Raw genomic sequence first — 16,907 nt, 5'->3', positions numbered from 1 at the left:
TTTGAATTGCACCATTTGTTCTTCAGTTGTTTGCATTTTAAAGAAAAAGAAAGGACGTAAGGGCATGAAAATTCATATTTTGGTGCACAAGATGCAGCATAATCAACATAAATGACTTACAGCGTTTTTGGTATTAAAGAAGATTCGTAACAGAATGATAGGATGCTGCAACTGAGCACAGAATATTATTTCTTTTAAGGTTATAAATAATAATTTCTTAATATTTGTAATATTTATTGGTTTGTCTCATTGTTTAACAGTTTGTCCTGTCTAGACACATTGCTGCCAAACTAATAGTTTGCTCAGGCTAGACTCTGAAATGTTTGAATGCTGCTTTTTGTATCTAAAATGGGGATAAAAATCTAAGTTTTTCTTTTACATAATACAACAGACTCTTGATACTATTTGTAATCTTTGTTTTAAACTTTCGTGGAAAAAAGTTCAAATGCAAGAAGTGAAAAATACCAACAACGTCCACAAGGACGCGAAATACTACAGTAATTCATACTATAGTCAGTCTGAAAAACTTTTCCTTTAGTGTATAGTATGGGCCGCTGATAGGAAATACCACAAAAACATGTTTAAGACACCGTCCAATCAAATTGTTTAAAATCTTTGACAAGCGTTAGAATTGACCAATAGCAGCTCTGTAAACATGCTGGAAAGGGGCGGGATCAGTGGTATCCTATGTCACCAATTCACGGCGCTTTGTTTTTCTTTTGGGACGCAAGACGGAGAAAATTATTTTTAATTTGGCGTAAATAGTCCGGTTTAAGTTGACCCTGACATTGCGTTTGGTTTAGCGTAACCAAACGCCTTAAACGTGTCTAGTTCGGGTCTTTTTGTCTTCCGAAAAGTGGTTTATTTGTGGGGCCAAAGACGAGGGAGGGTGTCCTGATTGGAGGAAGGAGGGAAGAAGAAGAACGGGGAGAAATCTCAGCTAGGGTGCTTCACGCAAGTTGGGAAACACAGGATAATACGATTCATGTCGACACTGAGGCGCTCTAAACCCGAAGTATGTGTTTATTAGACTGATATAAATTCTCGGGAATACTTTGGTGGCTTTGTAACAGTTTACCGTCCCAGTTTTAGCTTCCAGTTAGCCACGTAGCTGCCCTCAGTAGCAAAATGGCGGAAGGTTGGCCCGTTCCTTCAGCTCTTGTCGTCGTGCTGCTGAGTTTTAGTGCCTGGGCCACTGACTCTTGTCCGGCTTCGTGCTCCTGTCCGAGAGGACAAGACGAGGTCCATATTCTGGACTGCAACAGGAGGAGGCTATCGACTGCTCCCCTGGACCCCCCAGATGGGATAACCCAAGCGTGAGTACCCGAGCTGAAGGACCCAGACTGAGTCCTCTGCACTGATTTACTGGGACAACTTGCAAACATGCATATAAAGACTCGGAAACATTTGTGAACCACATTTTAATAAAGACATAAATCTTTGTTTAGTTTTGTTCGTCTAAGCTTATTAAAACTTGTCAGTTTAGTACGTTTGGAAGTCAGTTTTTTGCCTCCAGGGACGCAAAGTTAACAATTACTTTAACAAAACTTATTTTAACAAATGTTAAAAGGCCCAGTATTCCTCGAAGGACTGTGCATTTCCTGCCTTTTATGCCAGAGATTCAAATTTAATCATTTTAAACTAAAAAAATTATGAAGTTTTGGCCTTTTTATGGGACAAACCTTGAAAATTAACTCATGTAATCTCGCGAGATTTCACGCCTAAAACGTGTGTTGTGAATAACTCTCAACTACTACATTATAATTTAGCTCAATATCTGTTAAATTGATGGAGTTATATTCATTTTTTGTGTGTGCCATCTTGAGTTGGATTCTCCAAAAGTTAATCAGTTGTAGAGGTACATCAGGTGATTTTCCTGAGAGTTTCATTAACATCGTTCAGTGGTTGATGAGATATTTTGATAACAGTGATGGCAAAAAATTAAAATAGTTGTTTTACAGATTATGTTAAATCTCAGAATATGTGTTTGGGGATAACTCTCAGCTACTACCACATCAAATTTTGAGTGAATACCTGTAAACCTGACTCAGTTCTTAAATCAGGCTGAATTCAAAAGATAATCAGCTGTAGGTGTACATTCACTGATTATTTTCTCAAAGTTTCATTAACATTAAAACACCACTACAGGCAAACACATTATCGTTCGCCTTTGCCTTTCGGCAGCAGACAATAAATGTTGTGACTGTTGCATAAATGCTGTACGTTTGTGTTTATTGTAAACTAGCATCAAGTGGTGAACGTCCTAAAGACTTTGGCTTTGAAACTTTTGCATGTTTGGTAATTGTTATGGCTTATGCATAGAAGGTCCGTTATTGCTTTATGGATCATGTTGTAAAGGTTCACTGCAACAAATACATAATGCTAATCTTTTGTTTAATTTCATTTCAGCACGATGAATCACAACGATCTGACTGCTTTTCCATTCCTTGGGACCGTTTCCTCAAACATAACCTCACTTTCACTGTAAGCAACAAACTCTTATGGTGTTTTCTTTCCTTCCCTGTGACATCCTGAACAAATTCTCAGTTTTAATCTTTCAGTATGTTTACATAAAACTCAGCAACCTTTTAACAAATAAGGCAGATGTCCTCTGCCTACATATAGGTTTCATTGTTGATCGCTTCAAGTTCCAGTGAAACAAAATAATAGAGTGCATGGAATTTGGTTTTGTCCCAATTGTCGTCCACAGGAAAAAAAACTTTTATATATATATATATATATATATATTTAAAATTAAAAGAGTTACTTTAAGGTAGTATGAGTGATTGTAATCTTTTGCTATTTAGATTATTTATGTCCATTCTGTACCTATAGACAGTTTGAGCTGCTTCTCATTTAAATATTTTACCTCTAAAGACCCCGACTTTCATATAATTTTTTACATGATCTCCAGCAAAAGCTACTGAGGTTTTCTATTGAAGATTTTCAAAGTTTACTTGGACTTTGGCTTGAAGATTACCTCCATATATGTTAAACCAGTCTCTGCACCTGACCACATTTTACTGGTCAGAGGAAAAAACAATCCTCAGAAGGTCAGCCACAATAACTCGATGAATACAACTGTGTGGAAAAACGTCTTTTAAAGAACCCCAGAAACTCAAAATAAGAATTGCTTCACACTACTTTTAAAAACATAGAAAAATCAGGGTATCCAGAAGTAAAATATACAGAAATCGTTGGTTGCTCCAGGTGTTTTAAAATGTCCTGTAGATATTGTTCAGGTATCATAAGTTGTAATAGTCTTGTTGTTCTGTGTGTCATTTTGTTAGGTATAAGTTTTATCCTTGTGTTGCCTGCTGTTTGACTGTGACTTGTCATGATAATGATTGTGGAAATTAATACCTGATTATGTTTAATGTCATTCAGAGTGCATAATCGGATCTCCGAACTGAGTATGCTTCAGCTCCAGCCATACGTGTCCCTGGAAAACCTGGACCTAACATCCAACTCTATCTCTGAGCTCAGAGTTGGATCCTTTCCATCCATGCAGCTGAAATATCTGTAAGCAATACCAGCTCATGAAAAATGTATACACCAAACTCTTTATTGTCTCATTTTGAGGTATCCAAACATTTCTTTATAAAACATCCTGAAACTTATTTTTCATCAAATTTTTGTTTGGCCTCAAGACTTGTTTTTTTTAACTTTTTATATTAGGTAAAAGCAATCTTCTCACATCACTTTTAAAATAAATATTTCAGAAGCACATTTCACCTTACTTGATGATTGTAAACAGATTCACTTGCATAAAAGTGAATAAACCTTCTATAGTTGCAAAACAAATTGTATAAAATAGTATTAGAGACAAGTGTAAAATGTTTAAATGCACTTGTGAAGTCAGAACCCAAGAAGATGTTGTTGAACTGTTTGTTATTATTTAGAAAAGCATTTTAGAGCAAACTGCTTTAACAATATTTATACCCACAGTAGGTGTAACTACAGTGGGAACATTTTTCCTTCTTGTAATTTTGACTCGTGTATCTGTTGTTTTTATTTTTTTAGGAACTTGAGTAACAATAAGATCAGCATCCTTGAGCCTGGCTGCTTTGAAAACATCTCCAGCTCCCTGTTGGTCCTGAGGCTGAACAGGAACAGATTAGTTGTGCTTCCATCCAAAGTCTTCAAGCTCCCACAGCTTCAGATCCTGTAAGTATCAGATGAAGCTTCAATTTGCTGTTTAAGAGTGAAGTGGTTTGTAGTTTGAGACATTTTTATTTTGTTTGTTCCTAGAAACTTAGAATCCATTTTGAAATGTTCCAGAGCTTTCATGTGGTAGTTTTAAAAATGATTAAATAAAATGGTTGTGTATTCTACTACTCCCCTATAGTGAAATGAAGCGTAATAAAATCAAGATTGTGGATAGCTTGACATTCAAAGGGATGGAGTCATTAAAGTCACTGAAGATGCAGAGAAATGGCATCACAAAGCTCATGGATGGAGCCTTTTTCGGACTGAACAACATTGAAGAATTGTGAGTAAAATGTTGCTTTTAAAATAGCATTCAGTCGTGTATCTGCTGCAATTGTGGAGAAGTGGATAACCGTCTGAGAATGCACAGCGTATTTTGCCCAAACAAGCTTTCATCCGTCTTACAGTGTTGTTGGGGATGATTTTCCTGTCCATTTTTTAAAATGACAAATAGTTCTTTGCAGTACGACATATTTCCTGAATGTTTTTTTTTCCCCTTCATTTTCTTCAGAGAGTTGGAGCACAACAACCTAACTGAAGTTAATAAAGGATGGCTGTACGGACTCCGCATGCTGCGCATCCTGACGATCAGCCACAACGCTATAGGCATCCTCCAACCTGACGCCTGGGAGTTCTGCCAAAAACTGGAGGAACTGTGAGTGTTTTCTCCTCAGCTCAAATCTCCTCATATTTAAGAGGCCACACTTTCTTTCCTCAGACCTCTTAGATTTATTCAGGGATCACTCCATTATTACAATTTTGCTGCAATACGGGTTTCAGGAGTTAATTCAGCAAAGTGTAGCTTCTGATCTATGTGTCATGTGTGTCATTAGTTTAATAGATTATCATCCAGTAGTTATACATAAACAAGAATACAATGAAACTGTTTGAGCTAATATTTGTTCATATTTTTGATTATCTTGCGCAGAGACCTGTCCCACAATCACTTGACTAGACTTGAGGAGACAGCTTTCATGGGATTAGGTCTCTTGGAAAGCCTGAACCTGGGAGAGAACTCCATTAGCCACTTGGGAGAGGGAGTGTTCAGTGGCTTGGCAAGTCTGCACACTTTGTAAGTATTCTGCCTGAAACGTGACAAATATTGGTTTAAACAAGCTGATATTGCTTAATATAATTAAATGTTGGCTTGTTTTTGACTTGCATTCTCACAAAGACTGCTGACTACAGTAGGTTTTTGTTCTCTGTGTATTTCTAGTCCTGGCTTGAATATATTTTCAAATAATTCCTTTTCAGTTTTGAGAAAATAGTAAAAACAAGGCAAATATTTTCTCATCTAATGTGGTCTTGGTTGTGTGGTAATCCCACTTGTCATTAGTTGTTTCATTTGTGTGTCAAATTAAATCAGTTGTGTAGTTTCTGATAGATTTCTGTTCTCCTGGTTTTGGTTATGAAGTAGAGAAGGAAGAGCAAGTGTTGTTTGACAGCCAGAAGAGGTGCTTTAATGATTAGCATGTATTAACATTTAATGAATGTGGCTTTCTCCTAAGTAGACTCAGATGGATTAAGACTGCATATGCAGTCCTAATCAGTCTTGCTAATGGAATCTTTGCGTTGCCATATAAGAGCTGTGTACGTGTCATGCATGTGGATCTTGAGGTTTCTACACAGCTGTTTCTATACAGCTGATCTTGAGGCAAAGTTAATGGAACCTGTTAGAACAAGAAAAGAGCTGTAGATTATGAACAACATTAGCATTACAACAGGCTTTTAACATTCAATATAATAGGATATTAGCCGGATTAGGCAAAAATGTAATTTTCATCAAGCATTTATCTGTAAGGTTCAAAGTGTTAAGGAAGTTATGAACCAATTATTTGCTGTGCAGAACCCTGTTTTAAGCGTCTGAACTAGAATGAGAGGCGGCTGTATTTGGAGATGTTGACCGTCCTGCAAGCTTTCGTGGGAGAGGGGCATTTGAGTGTGTCATACTTCTTTCAGAGGTGGCCAGGCATGAGCAAAGTAAAACAAAAGAGTCTGTGACCTATCCCATAAACACAAGGCCTCTCCGGGCTTCCAGTGGACCCATGAACTGTGATTAAAAAGTGCTAAACAGAGCCAATTATTTCCCCTCATCAAAAGCAAGGGTATCAAACTCTGACACAGCATAAAAGTATTGCGTCTCGGATTGTTAGGGCTCTAACAAAGAAGTGCTTCTACTGGCAGTCAAAGAAGAGAAAAAGTGCATTCACTGTGATATCTGCAAGAGGTTTTCTGATTTTCAGTTGGTATAATGTCTAATATGAGTCTCTGTTTTTCAGGGATATCCGCAATAATGAAATCTCATGGGCCATTGAAGACTCCATTGGTATTTTTGATGGAATGAAGAAGCTGAACACACTGTGAGAACACTCAGACTTTATTCTTTATCTGTTTATTGTTTCTCAGGAGTCTTTTACCTTGCCCTGAAATGGTGGTCAGTTATTTTAATTTAGTCTTGACAAAAGTTGTCAAGCCGTGGTTCCAGTCTGTGGCAAAATAGGACCTCAGGAGCAGATTTTGTGGCTTTAACCATTTTATAAACACTTATATGAATTAATTTTGTTTTGCAGAATTCTACAGCAGAACAAAATCAAATCAATCACCAAGAAGGCATTTGAGGGCCTCGAGGAGCTGGAGCATCTGTGAGTTAAACCACTGCTCATTAATTTTTCTACATCTAATCATGTTGAAAACTCTTTATGAAAAAAAAAATTAAGATAGCCTTTATAATAATGCCGCCCTGATGTGACTTTATGCATTTAAAATGGGATACAGATCTTATGGTTGGTTTCTAATCCCCGTTTCTGTCTTGTCTGCAGGGACCTCAGTAAGAACGGCATCATGTCCATACACCCTGAGGCACTCTCACATTTGAAGCTCAAAGTTTTGTAAGTACACACTAAATGAATCTTCGAACTCTTGTGGAGACCAACTTTTGTTACAGTTACTTATTGAATTGATCTTATCAATAATGCCTAAATTTAAAAAAAGTTATGATCATGAATAACTGCAATTAGAAGGCATGATTTATATTACATGGTCAAAAACAGATTGTATCTGGTTTTGTTGTGTTTTTCCTGTTGCTGTTTAAAGTCTGTGCTTCTGTTTCACTTGTGATCATATGAGTAGTTGTTGGGCTATTAGATTGTCACATTTTTTCAGCTCAGTTGGATGAACAAAGTGTTCTCATTGAGCTTTTGAGCCAAAGCTTTATGCACTTATTTAAGACAGCCGGATCCTCCGTGTGAAGAAAGACGGTTGTAGTTTTTTATTTGTTCGTTTTAGGGAGGCTAAAAGGCCGTCACATACTGAAATAGATGCCAGTAAGTTATTAGGAAGCTGCCTTAACAGGACTACAGAAAGGAAACACCCATTTAAAAATTAAGTTTGGGGCTGTTTTCATAAACTGAATGGAAGCTAAACCTAACAACAACTTTACATCAACACTAAAGTTTTCTATCTTGTTCCCTGCAGCAATAAGTCATTTAAAAATTCTTGTGCACAATTTGTAAAACTAAGCAGAGCTGTAATAAAACATTTGTTACAAATCTAAAATATTTAACAACTGACGAAGCAAATTTACACACAACCTTTCTATTTTTTTGTCTGCTGACTATAAGTGAGCTCTTTTCTACAGTTGTTATGATCAAAATATGTAAAACGCTCCCTTATGCAAACCTGGTCACGGACTCAAACAACACGGTGACCTTTCTTCTCACAGAAATGTTTACAACAAAAAACAACGAGCACCATTTGATATCTCCTACTCTGAGGTGGAGACAGGTCAAGCCAGTATAATTAGAAAAATGACACTTGGGTTGTACTGACAGAGAAACTTGTTAATCTTGTATTTTTAAAGCGGTAAATCAATATTTGAAGTATTTGTTTCTCTGTAGCCCTTTAAAGTCAAGTAAACTTTATTTGTATAGTATATTTTATGCACAGCAACCCAATGTTTTCCAACAAGAAAACACACAATGTACACACAATGCATCAAAGTAATTATTTGTTTAGTAATTAAATAAAATAAAAATGTTATTATCCTATAATACTTTTGTGTTTTCAGTGTCCTGAACACAAGCAGCCTGCTGTGTGACTGTCATATGCAGTGGCTGAGTCCTTGGCTGACAGAGAGCCAGTTTCATCAATCTGTCTCAGCTTTCTGCGCCCATCCTGCCAATCTCCTGGGTCGCAGCGTCCTGTCCATCAGCCCGGAGGAGTTTGTTTGTGGTCAGTTTTGATGCTTTAAATGATCTAAAATACACACAGCATCACCTTGTTAGTTGAATAAACTTGATCTTTATTAATGTTTACAGAAAAGTATAGCACTTTTAGAAGAACTTCTGTAGGAGGTTGTGTTAACTGGGAAAAAAGAATCTAATTCTCATTTTGTCCCTCCTGCTCCTGCTCAGATGATTTCCCCAAGCCTCAGATCACAGCTCACCCAGACACATCTGTGGCGTTACGGGGCAACAATGTGACTCTGAACTGCATCGCATCCAGCAGCAGCGACTCCCCGATGATCACTGCATGGCGGAAGGACGGGGAGATGCTTTATGATGCGGAAGTGGAAAACTATGCCCGATACCAAGAAGGAGAGCTCATCTATACCACTCTGCTTCATCTCCTTAATGTCAACTTCACTGATGAGGGGCGTTACCAGTGTGTTGTCTCCAATCACTTTGGATCCAACTACTCCAACAGGGCCAGGCTTACTGTCAATGGTGAGGATGGTTCTACTTTTTACTGCATACCAACATGAAATGTGGGCAGTAATGTAGTTTTCATTTGTCTGTTAGCAAAAGCACTCATGTACCAGTGGACAGATTTTAATGAGCCTCTCAGAAAGTAACATCTGTAACTGATTACCTGTTTAGAGATGACCTGATTTGAGATGGCAGCCACTTCATATGACAGTCACACAGGAGGCTGCTTGTGTTCAGGACACTGAAAACAGAAAAGTGACTTTAACAAACACAAAAATGGCTGAAACTCATGTCAGTTTCACAGATATTGAGCCACTGAGAGTCATTTCCATTGCACACTCTGTGACCTAACAAATCCCATGTAAGCTTTGTCTTAAACATTGGCATGAAAAGCAATAAATGCTAGTTATAATTAAAGTTGTGTTCAGTTGTTGTATTTTACCTTTTTTTTTTTTAAGTTCTGATGCTGGTCTGATAAGTGATGTATGTAAAGTTCTGGAACCACACATTTACTTTTACATGTGAAAGAAATGTTTGTCATATTCTATTGCTGCCCAGTTAAGAATTCAGTAACTACTAAAAATACAACCAAGAGCGATGTAAATCTTAAGATTTTTGGCAACTAAACCTAACATCTTCTTTCGTTCAGAGATGCCTTCCTTCCTTAAAACTCCTATGGATCTAACAATCCGCACTGGGACTATGGCCAGGCTGGAGTGTGCTGCTGAGGGCCATCCATCACCACAGATCGCTTGGCAGAAGGATGGAGGCACCGACTTCCCAGCTGCTCGAGAGCGCAGGATGCATGTGATGCCAGATGATGACATCTTCTTCATTGCCCATGTTAAAACAGAAGACATGGGAGTGTACAGCTGCACAGCTCAAAATGCAGCTGGGAGTCTGTCTGCAAACGCTACTCTTACTGTTCTGGGTGAGTCACCCTCCTAATTTACAGAGGCTATTGCAGATTTTTATTTTTTCTGCTGGGTCATTTTAGCTGAGTCACAGTGCTCAAATTGGACGCTCATTTTGTTTGTTACTCACTAGAAGCTTTTGTTTGTGTTGCCACCTTGCTGGTTTTAACACTGTAAAAACACATTTTTGTTATACCATGGTCATGTAGAATATTTAAGTTCTGCTGGCTCCAGTATTTCTGACAGAACTGCTCAAATTATTAATGATTTCACTCATGAGAGTTTATTTAAAATCAGTGGCTTTGGGGCATATCTCAGAGGTTATTTTAATAACAAGCTTCACCTCACATATATCTGACTTGGCATCAGATGAATCTCTATTGAAATCAAGCGTCGATAATTCTTTTCTTTTTCCAGAAACTCCATCCTTCATGCGTCCTCTTGAAGATAGAACAGTGGCTCGTGGTGAAACTGCAGTTCTTCAGTGTATAGCCGGAGGCAGCCCCGCTCCTCGTCTCAACTGGACCAAAGACGATGGACCCCTGGTGCTAACAGAGCGACACTTTTTTGCTGCGGCCAATCAGCTCCTTATTATAGTTGATGCTGGGCCAACGGATGCTGGGAAATACACCTGCATCATGTCTAACACGCTTGGTACGGAACGTGGCCACATCTACCTCAGCGTCTCCCCATCACCAAACTGTGATACTGGAGCCATGTACAACCAGGACGGCTGGACCACTGTGGGCATAGTGGTGATTGTTGTGGTGTGCTGCGTGGTCGGAACGTCACTGGTGTGGGTTATTGTCATCTATCACATGCGCAGGAAGAGTGAGGACTACAGTATCACCAACACCGGTCAGTACTTCAGACAAAGCTCTTGTGAAAGAAATCCTCTCTTCTCTACTTTTTAAACTTTACCCATGAAGCATGACTTTATTAGTGTCTGAAACTTATGGTTTACTCGGTGGGACTCGGAAAACGGTTACAAAATGTGTTTCTGTTCCAGATGAAATGAATTTGCCACCAGATATTCCCAGCTACCTGTCCTCTCAGGGAACTTTGTCGGAGCCTCAGGAGGGCTACAGTAACTCGGAGGCTGGCAGCCACCAGCAGCTCATGCCTCCACTCTCCAACGGATACGTTCATAAAGGCACAGATGGTGTGTAAGCTATTACAAATTCATATCAGTTTTGCTTTTAACATTACCCTTTTATGCCAGCACCATAGATGATTGAAGTTGTTTTTTAGCTTTGAAGTCGTCATGAATAATTATTTTGTGATATCTGCATCATAAACATTGGCTTATTATATCCAGAATATTTATGCTGATACTGTTTACTTAAAGGTACTCATTGCAAACAAACCAAACATTAAAAAAATTATCCTGAACTGTATGAAATAGTGCAGTTTGAAAGAGTTCACTCCAGTGTTTTCCAGATATACTATATACTGAATGCAATTCTAAAATGTGGGTACGCACTCAATGTAAACAAAGCATGGACATTATCTGCCAAAATCCATTTGGAAGCTTGGGTTATGTGTTTAACATACATCTGGCTGGCCGTAGTTTGTGTAGGTAAACAAATATAGGCAGTAAGTTTAACGTTTGACTTATTTTTAGTTCCTTCAGCTGTAGGTAAACACTCACACGTAGTGGTAGTTGGCATCTGGTTTTTTTATTATTATTTTAAATGTAAGGACACGTTTACCATTGATATGAGGAAAAAAATTGTGCAGCTTTTGTTTCTTTTTTTGGTCAAGTCTTCATGTTACTATGACTGCGCACATCTGCAGAAAATATTGTCCCCTGAAGCCTGCAGTGAAGTGATTTTATTTTCATACATGAAGTCTGCTTTAAATACGGATCTCCACCTGCTGATTATTACATCAGTGTTATCTCAAGGAAACAAAGTCTCTGATGTTGACATCACAGAGAATACAAGACTACACGATATCAAACATACAAGATTGTATTTCCTGCACTTCATTAGGCTGCTGACAATACAAAGAAACTATAAAATTTTAAAGTTTTTCAATAAAACATAGCTAGACATGTGTGTTGTTCTGTGTTCAAACATTTCGTATTCTCCCATTCCCTTGCTGGCTCTTGTTTTTGTTTTTGTGTTTGGAGTCATATCCCCGTGGAATGAAACAGTAATTAATTATCCTGTTTGTCTCAGGAGTGTGTTATGGAGACACGGGCAGTGAGGTGGAAACCGAAGGGAATGGCATGCTGCACTGCAAGATGGGCTCTCTGTTCACTGGCCGAAGCAGCTTCCATCCTGGGGAGTCTCGTGAGGGATTAGTAGGAGTTTCCTCTGGTTAGTTTGTATTTTATTACTTTTATTTATGTGTTTTGTTTGGTTCTTTGTTCACAGTTTTTAAACGGCTACATTTTTTGCTTTCAAAATGATCTTTTGAACTTGTATGTTTATGATAAATAGATGTCTTCATATCCCTGATACTGACTTGAGACATTTAAAAATAATGACTGGTCAATAAGTTCCTTGGCACCTTGTTTCACTGATGCAGATGAGTTTCGTAGCAATCAGAGTGAGTGTTGGGAATAGTTCCTCTTAGCCAGACTGAATCATCATCTCCAGTCTTGTTAATAGATGTAAACAGTATAAGCCTAACTCTGTGTCAGTGTATCCCTCCTAACCCTCCTGAAGCCCTCAAAAGAGAGAGAGAGAGAGAGAGAGAGAGAGACGAAGAGAGGTAGAAAAGCCTTAATAACTCATGGTCAAATTGACCCCAAAGCCACAGGAGGGTTAATTAGGCTTCAAATGATGCTGCTTTAAAAATACATTAATTCACCAGGCTGCTAGCTTCGATGATGCAAACATTGTTAACAGCTATTACTTGTGCACCGTCATCAGTAAAAGGTATATATTGCAAAAGCATTTTGTTGTTGCTGTTTGTTTGTTTTTTGCCAAAAATCAAGTTGCGTTGGCCCTGTCCTCACAGAGATTTTCCATGCTGGCTTTCATTTTTTGCATCATAACAGCCTCTTCGGCTTAGCTGCTGTTTGGCCTGCCGCTTCAGTGTCACAGCGCAGCAGTAGGTTGTGTATGACTGGATTACTTGCAAATATCTAGCCTGATTAAAAATCAGTACTGTTTTGTTTAACTCCGCATCAGTACATGTGACCTTTGCAGCATCTGTGGCCTCCATGTTGTTGGGAGCCATCTGGGAGCTCTGTTAGTGAATCTATAGCCGCTGGACAGCAGAGAAAACCACAACTGGCACTGGAGCGCCTTTAATTTCCAGCTCTGTACATCACAACGGCCAGGTGCTGTTTTCCAGCTGCTGTAAGGCAGTTGCGTTGTGGCTTGGCTGATGCGACATAAAACCATCAGCAATATCAGATCGGGACCTGAGAGTGCCAGCTGCTTCGATACAGATCGATGAAAAATGCCTTCATCAGTTCTCTGATCAGATATTTGCGACTGGCTCGGGACATCTCTGGTTTTATATATTTAATTCCACAACAGTTTTATGACTTGTGCATTTTATATAGAACCATAACAGTAAAAAAAACATCTTTTAATCTATAATGAACACATAAAGGGCAATTCCCACCGCCTCCACATAAATTCACATTCTAATATCAGATTTCTTGTTTTATTTCGAAGCTACATTACAAAAATGATTTGTTTTTCCTGCCAGGTGGCGCTGGGCCTCTCGTCATCTGCTCCGACTGTTACGATAATGCCAACATCTACTCTCGAACCCGAGAGTACTGCCCTTATTCGTATCTGGCAGAGGACGATCAGCTGGACAAGACTCTCCCAGGCCTCAGTGAGCATTCCCAGCTCGAGGACTCAACACTGGAGAGCCTCATACGCAACCAGGACCCCTCAGTCTATCTCACCTCACACGATAAAAGAATTAACAGCCTTACTGCTCCAGAGCATTATGTTATTGGTAAGATCATATAAAAACTCAGTATGTCCCAGTGAGATGTTTCAGTAAGTGTGTTAAATCTTATCGCTCCATGAAATTTGTTGTTAGCGGCTGCCTGCTCTTGTGGTTTTTAAGTTCGCAGATCCACATGCAGATGGAGCCAACCTTGTTTTTATGTACAATTTGAGCACTGTGGCCATTGATTGTTAAAATCTGCAGATTAGATTTTCCAGTGATGTTACTATTGAAAAAACAGCTTTATATGTTTGATGTCATTTATTAAGACATAGTAATATGATCACATATTGTTAGAAGTGTGAAAAGCTAGTCACAAATTCTTTAGGTGTCTAATTGTCTTTTACTTTATGATTTAGATTCTCTTAGCAGATGTTTCTGGAGAGAACAAGAAGAAGATCCATCCTCGATACCCCCATCAGGAGCACCCCAGCTCTCAGTAACACTACACAGGACACCTACTCTGACCTCTGCTGCTGATGGGGCAGTGGAGCAGAGTGAAGCAGACGTTAACTATATCTCAAGCAAATGCAGCCAGGACCACAGAAGTGCCTCTTACAGGACTAACACACAGGAGCATCCAGCTTCCACATAGGATCCGAAACGCCTCAGACTTGTTGCTGCACCTCCTACCCGGTCCTCACTTTACCCACTACCTCCAAAGAGATTCTTCACATTCTGCCAAAGATGCTCTCTTGTATGTTTACATTCCCCTTTCACTCGAGAGGACACGCTTACATTCTCCAAACCTGCTGCATCAGGCTGGATAAATTGACCAGTGATTAAAGTGACCTTCCTGACATTCCCACCTCAGGAGCACTCCGTTCCCCAACATCCTCTGGTCTTCTGGGTCTCGTGCGCGAGAAATCAATGAATGTATGCTTCAAAGAAGCGTGTCAGTGAGCGGACACAAAGACGGGGTTGCATCTTCACTCATCAATCCCTGGTGCTGTGGGACTGAGTTGTCTTATCATCCTGGTACAGGCACATGTTGGAGCAGCCTACATGGCTTCAGAAGAAAACACTAAGCACCTCTTCCCTGGAGGAGAAAAGGGGGTTATAAAGGGAAGACAAAAGTTGTTCCCTGACCAGCAGTATTTGGTTGATGATATTTGAAAAACCCTTAAAGGCTTACCTCCAACGTTTCCACAGCCATTCTGACTCAAATGCAAATTCCAGAGACACTGACACCAAATTGTGGTGTATATTATGAATATAGATATGAATTTATCTTATATCATCTTTTATCTGTTCCCAGTTCTGTTTTATGTGACTGTTAATTCTGTGGTTTTACGTCTTTAGGATAATGAGCAGTTTGGGGAGAAATCGTAGTTTTGTTTGCACATCAGACAATCACAGTTTTGCTGGCCACCTTTTGATGGTTGTTTAATGAATGGCCTTTTTACTAAGCATTCACAGAAACCTCAGTCAGATGGCCATATGATTTCTTTTTTCTTTCTTTTTGGTAATACACTATGCACTGATTTGTTAGGCCTTTTATTCTGTGTTACAGGCACTTAATGGTGACGAACCTATTATGCAGTTTACATGCTGTTTCACTTCATAGACTTCTCAAGACAGTTTTAGCTCAAATTTAATCATCCTCTATGAAAAATGATGATTTCACTCTGGACTGTGAAAAATGAGAATGTATTGTATGTATATATATATATGTATATATATATATATATATATATATATATATATATATATATATATATATATATNTTGCCCAGTGGAAACAAATGACTTTGTTATTGTATATATATATATATATATATATATATATATATATATATATATATATATATATATATATATATATATACACATATGTATGTATGTATGTGTAAATAATATTAGTTAGCTATTGAATTACATTGCTTTACTTGTACATTTGAGGCATAAGCTGCAGCAACTTTAAAAAAAACATTCAGTGTTTGTTTGTTTGTTTTTTTTTAAAGCCCAGCGTTATTTCCAAGTTCTTCATGTTGATTTAGGCAACAACACAAGTATTTTTGTTCTGCTGTTTGAGGCTTTCCAGGAAGTTGAAAGATGCTAATCAAACGACTGCACCGTTTCCAGATGTTGGTTCTTCTGTTGCAGTGAGGTCTGAAAATGGAAATACCTTTTTATATGAAAGTAATGTTTCCGTGAGCTGTCCTGAAAAACCTTTTTTTATTATTGCACTTAAGAGTTCCTTGGCCTTGTTTAGAACTCGTACATAAAAAAATTGACCTTGAATTACATTAGTGAACTTTGCCTAAAATGAATAAATTCAAATAGACCAGTCTACAGCTGCAACATAATTTTATTACATGGAGTTTCTGTTGAAACTCTTTCAGAAAGAAGTCCATTGAACTGCATAAAGTGCAGCTTTTTAAAAGCACCTCAAATCAACTTTTACTTAATGATCATGTGGGTAAATTTAAACTGTTTCAACAAAACTGAACATTATCATCATCTTTGTGGGGGGGTACAAAACTGCTGTTTCAATACATTTAGTTTAAGCTCAGTTTATTAATTGGTTGAGTTCATAAAATGTCTTGTAACAGCTTCTCCCTCGTAAGTCTGAGTTTAATTTCTGGCTCATTTCAGTCACGTTGGGCCTGAAAGAATATGATCGGCTGATGTGGTAACAGATTTTAAAGGTTACCAAACTCTGATTAGCTGAAAGGTTAACCCTCAAATGTGTAAAAATGTAAGTTTGATGCTGAATTTTCTTTTTTTTTTATTTCACACAGTAAAACATGCCCAAACATGTTTTTGTTACTTTCTCAGCAGTTATTCCAAATTGCCTTAAACAGCAGCTGGCGTTCATAGACTTCCACCTCTGCAGCCGGTTTGATTTGAACTAGTTGTCATATTGTGACTGATGTTTGCTTCCTGCACATTCCAAACCTGTTTCTTTGAATTCGGTATCAGTGTCAGAGACGAACACTAGCTGGTATTTGTTAAGTTCAAGCTTGACTTTCCGGTCACTCGGTAGTTTTTCACTCCTAGTTTCTGTGCTGTCTGGTTGTCTTTCTTCTGTCAACCTTTTCCTGAGTAAATTCAAATGAGAACTTGCGGTCAGAAATGGTCAGAGACGATCTACAGTACATTTCTGTCGGGCTAACAATGATTTACTGTTTCTTTGTTTTCTTTTATCTTT

General features: G+C 38.4%; 1 protein-coding gene across 1 annotated transcript; it reads left to right on the top strand.

Moving 5' to 3' along the window:
• Positions 1-1,128: 1,128 nt before the first annotated feature.
• On the top strand, positions 1,129-15,429 carry lrig2 (leucine-rich repeats and immunoglobulin-like domains 2). Its single transcript, XM_017408953.3, has 18 exons — positions 1,129-1,316; positions 2,410-2,484; positions 3,388-3,522; positions 4,024-4,167; positions 4,349-4,492; positions 4,721-4,864; positions 5,138-5,281; positions 6,489-6,569; positions 6,780-6,851; positions 7,029-7,097; positions 8,276-8,439; positions 8,622-8,933; positions 9,565-9,846; positions 10,247-10,687; positions 10,839-10,991; positions 12,013-12,153; positions 13,502-13,759; positions 14,113-15,429. The coding sequence occupies exons 1-18, from the start codon at positions 1,129-1,131 to the stop codon at positions 14,346-14,348; spliced, it is 3,183 nt and encodes a 1,060-aa protein (XP_017264442.1). The 3' UTR covers positions 14,349-15,429.
• Positions 15,430-16,907: the final 1,478 nt, after the last annotated feature.

The sequence above is a fragment of the Kryptolebias marmoratus genome, linkage group LG4, assembly GCF_001649575.2.
Source record: "Kryptolebias marmoratus isolate JLee-2015 linkage group LG4, ASM164957v2, whole genome shotgun sequence".
Classification (NCBI taxonomy): Eukaryota; Metazoa; Chordata; class Actinopteri; order Cyprinodontiformes; family Rivulidae; genus Kryptolebias; species Kryptolebias marmoratus.
This window is presented reverse-complemented; position numbering and strand designations above follow the sequence as displayed.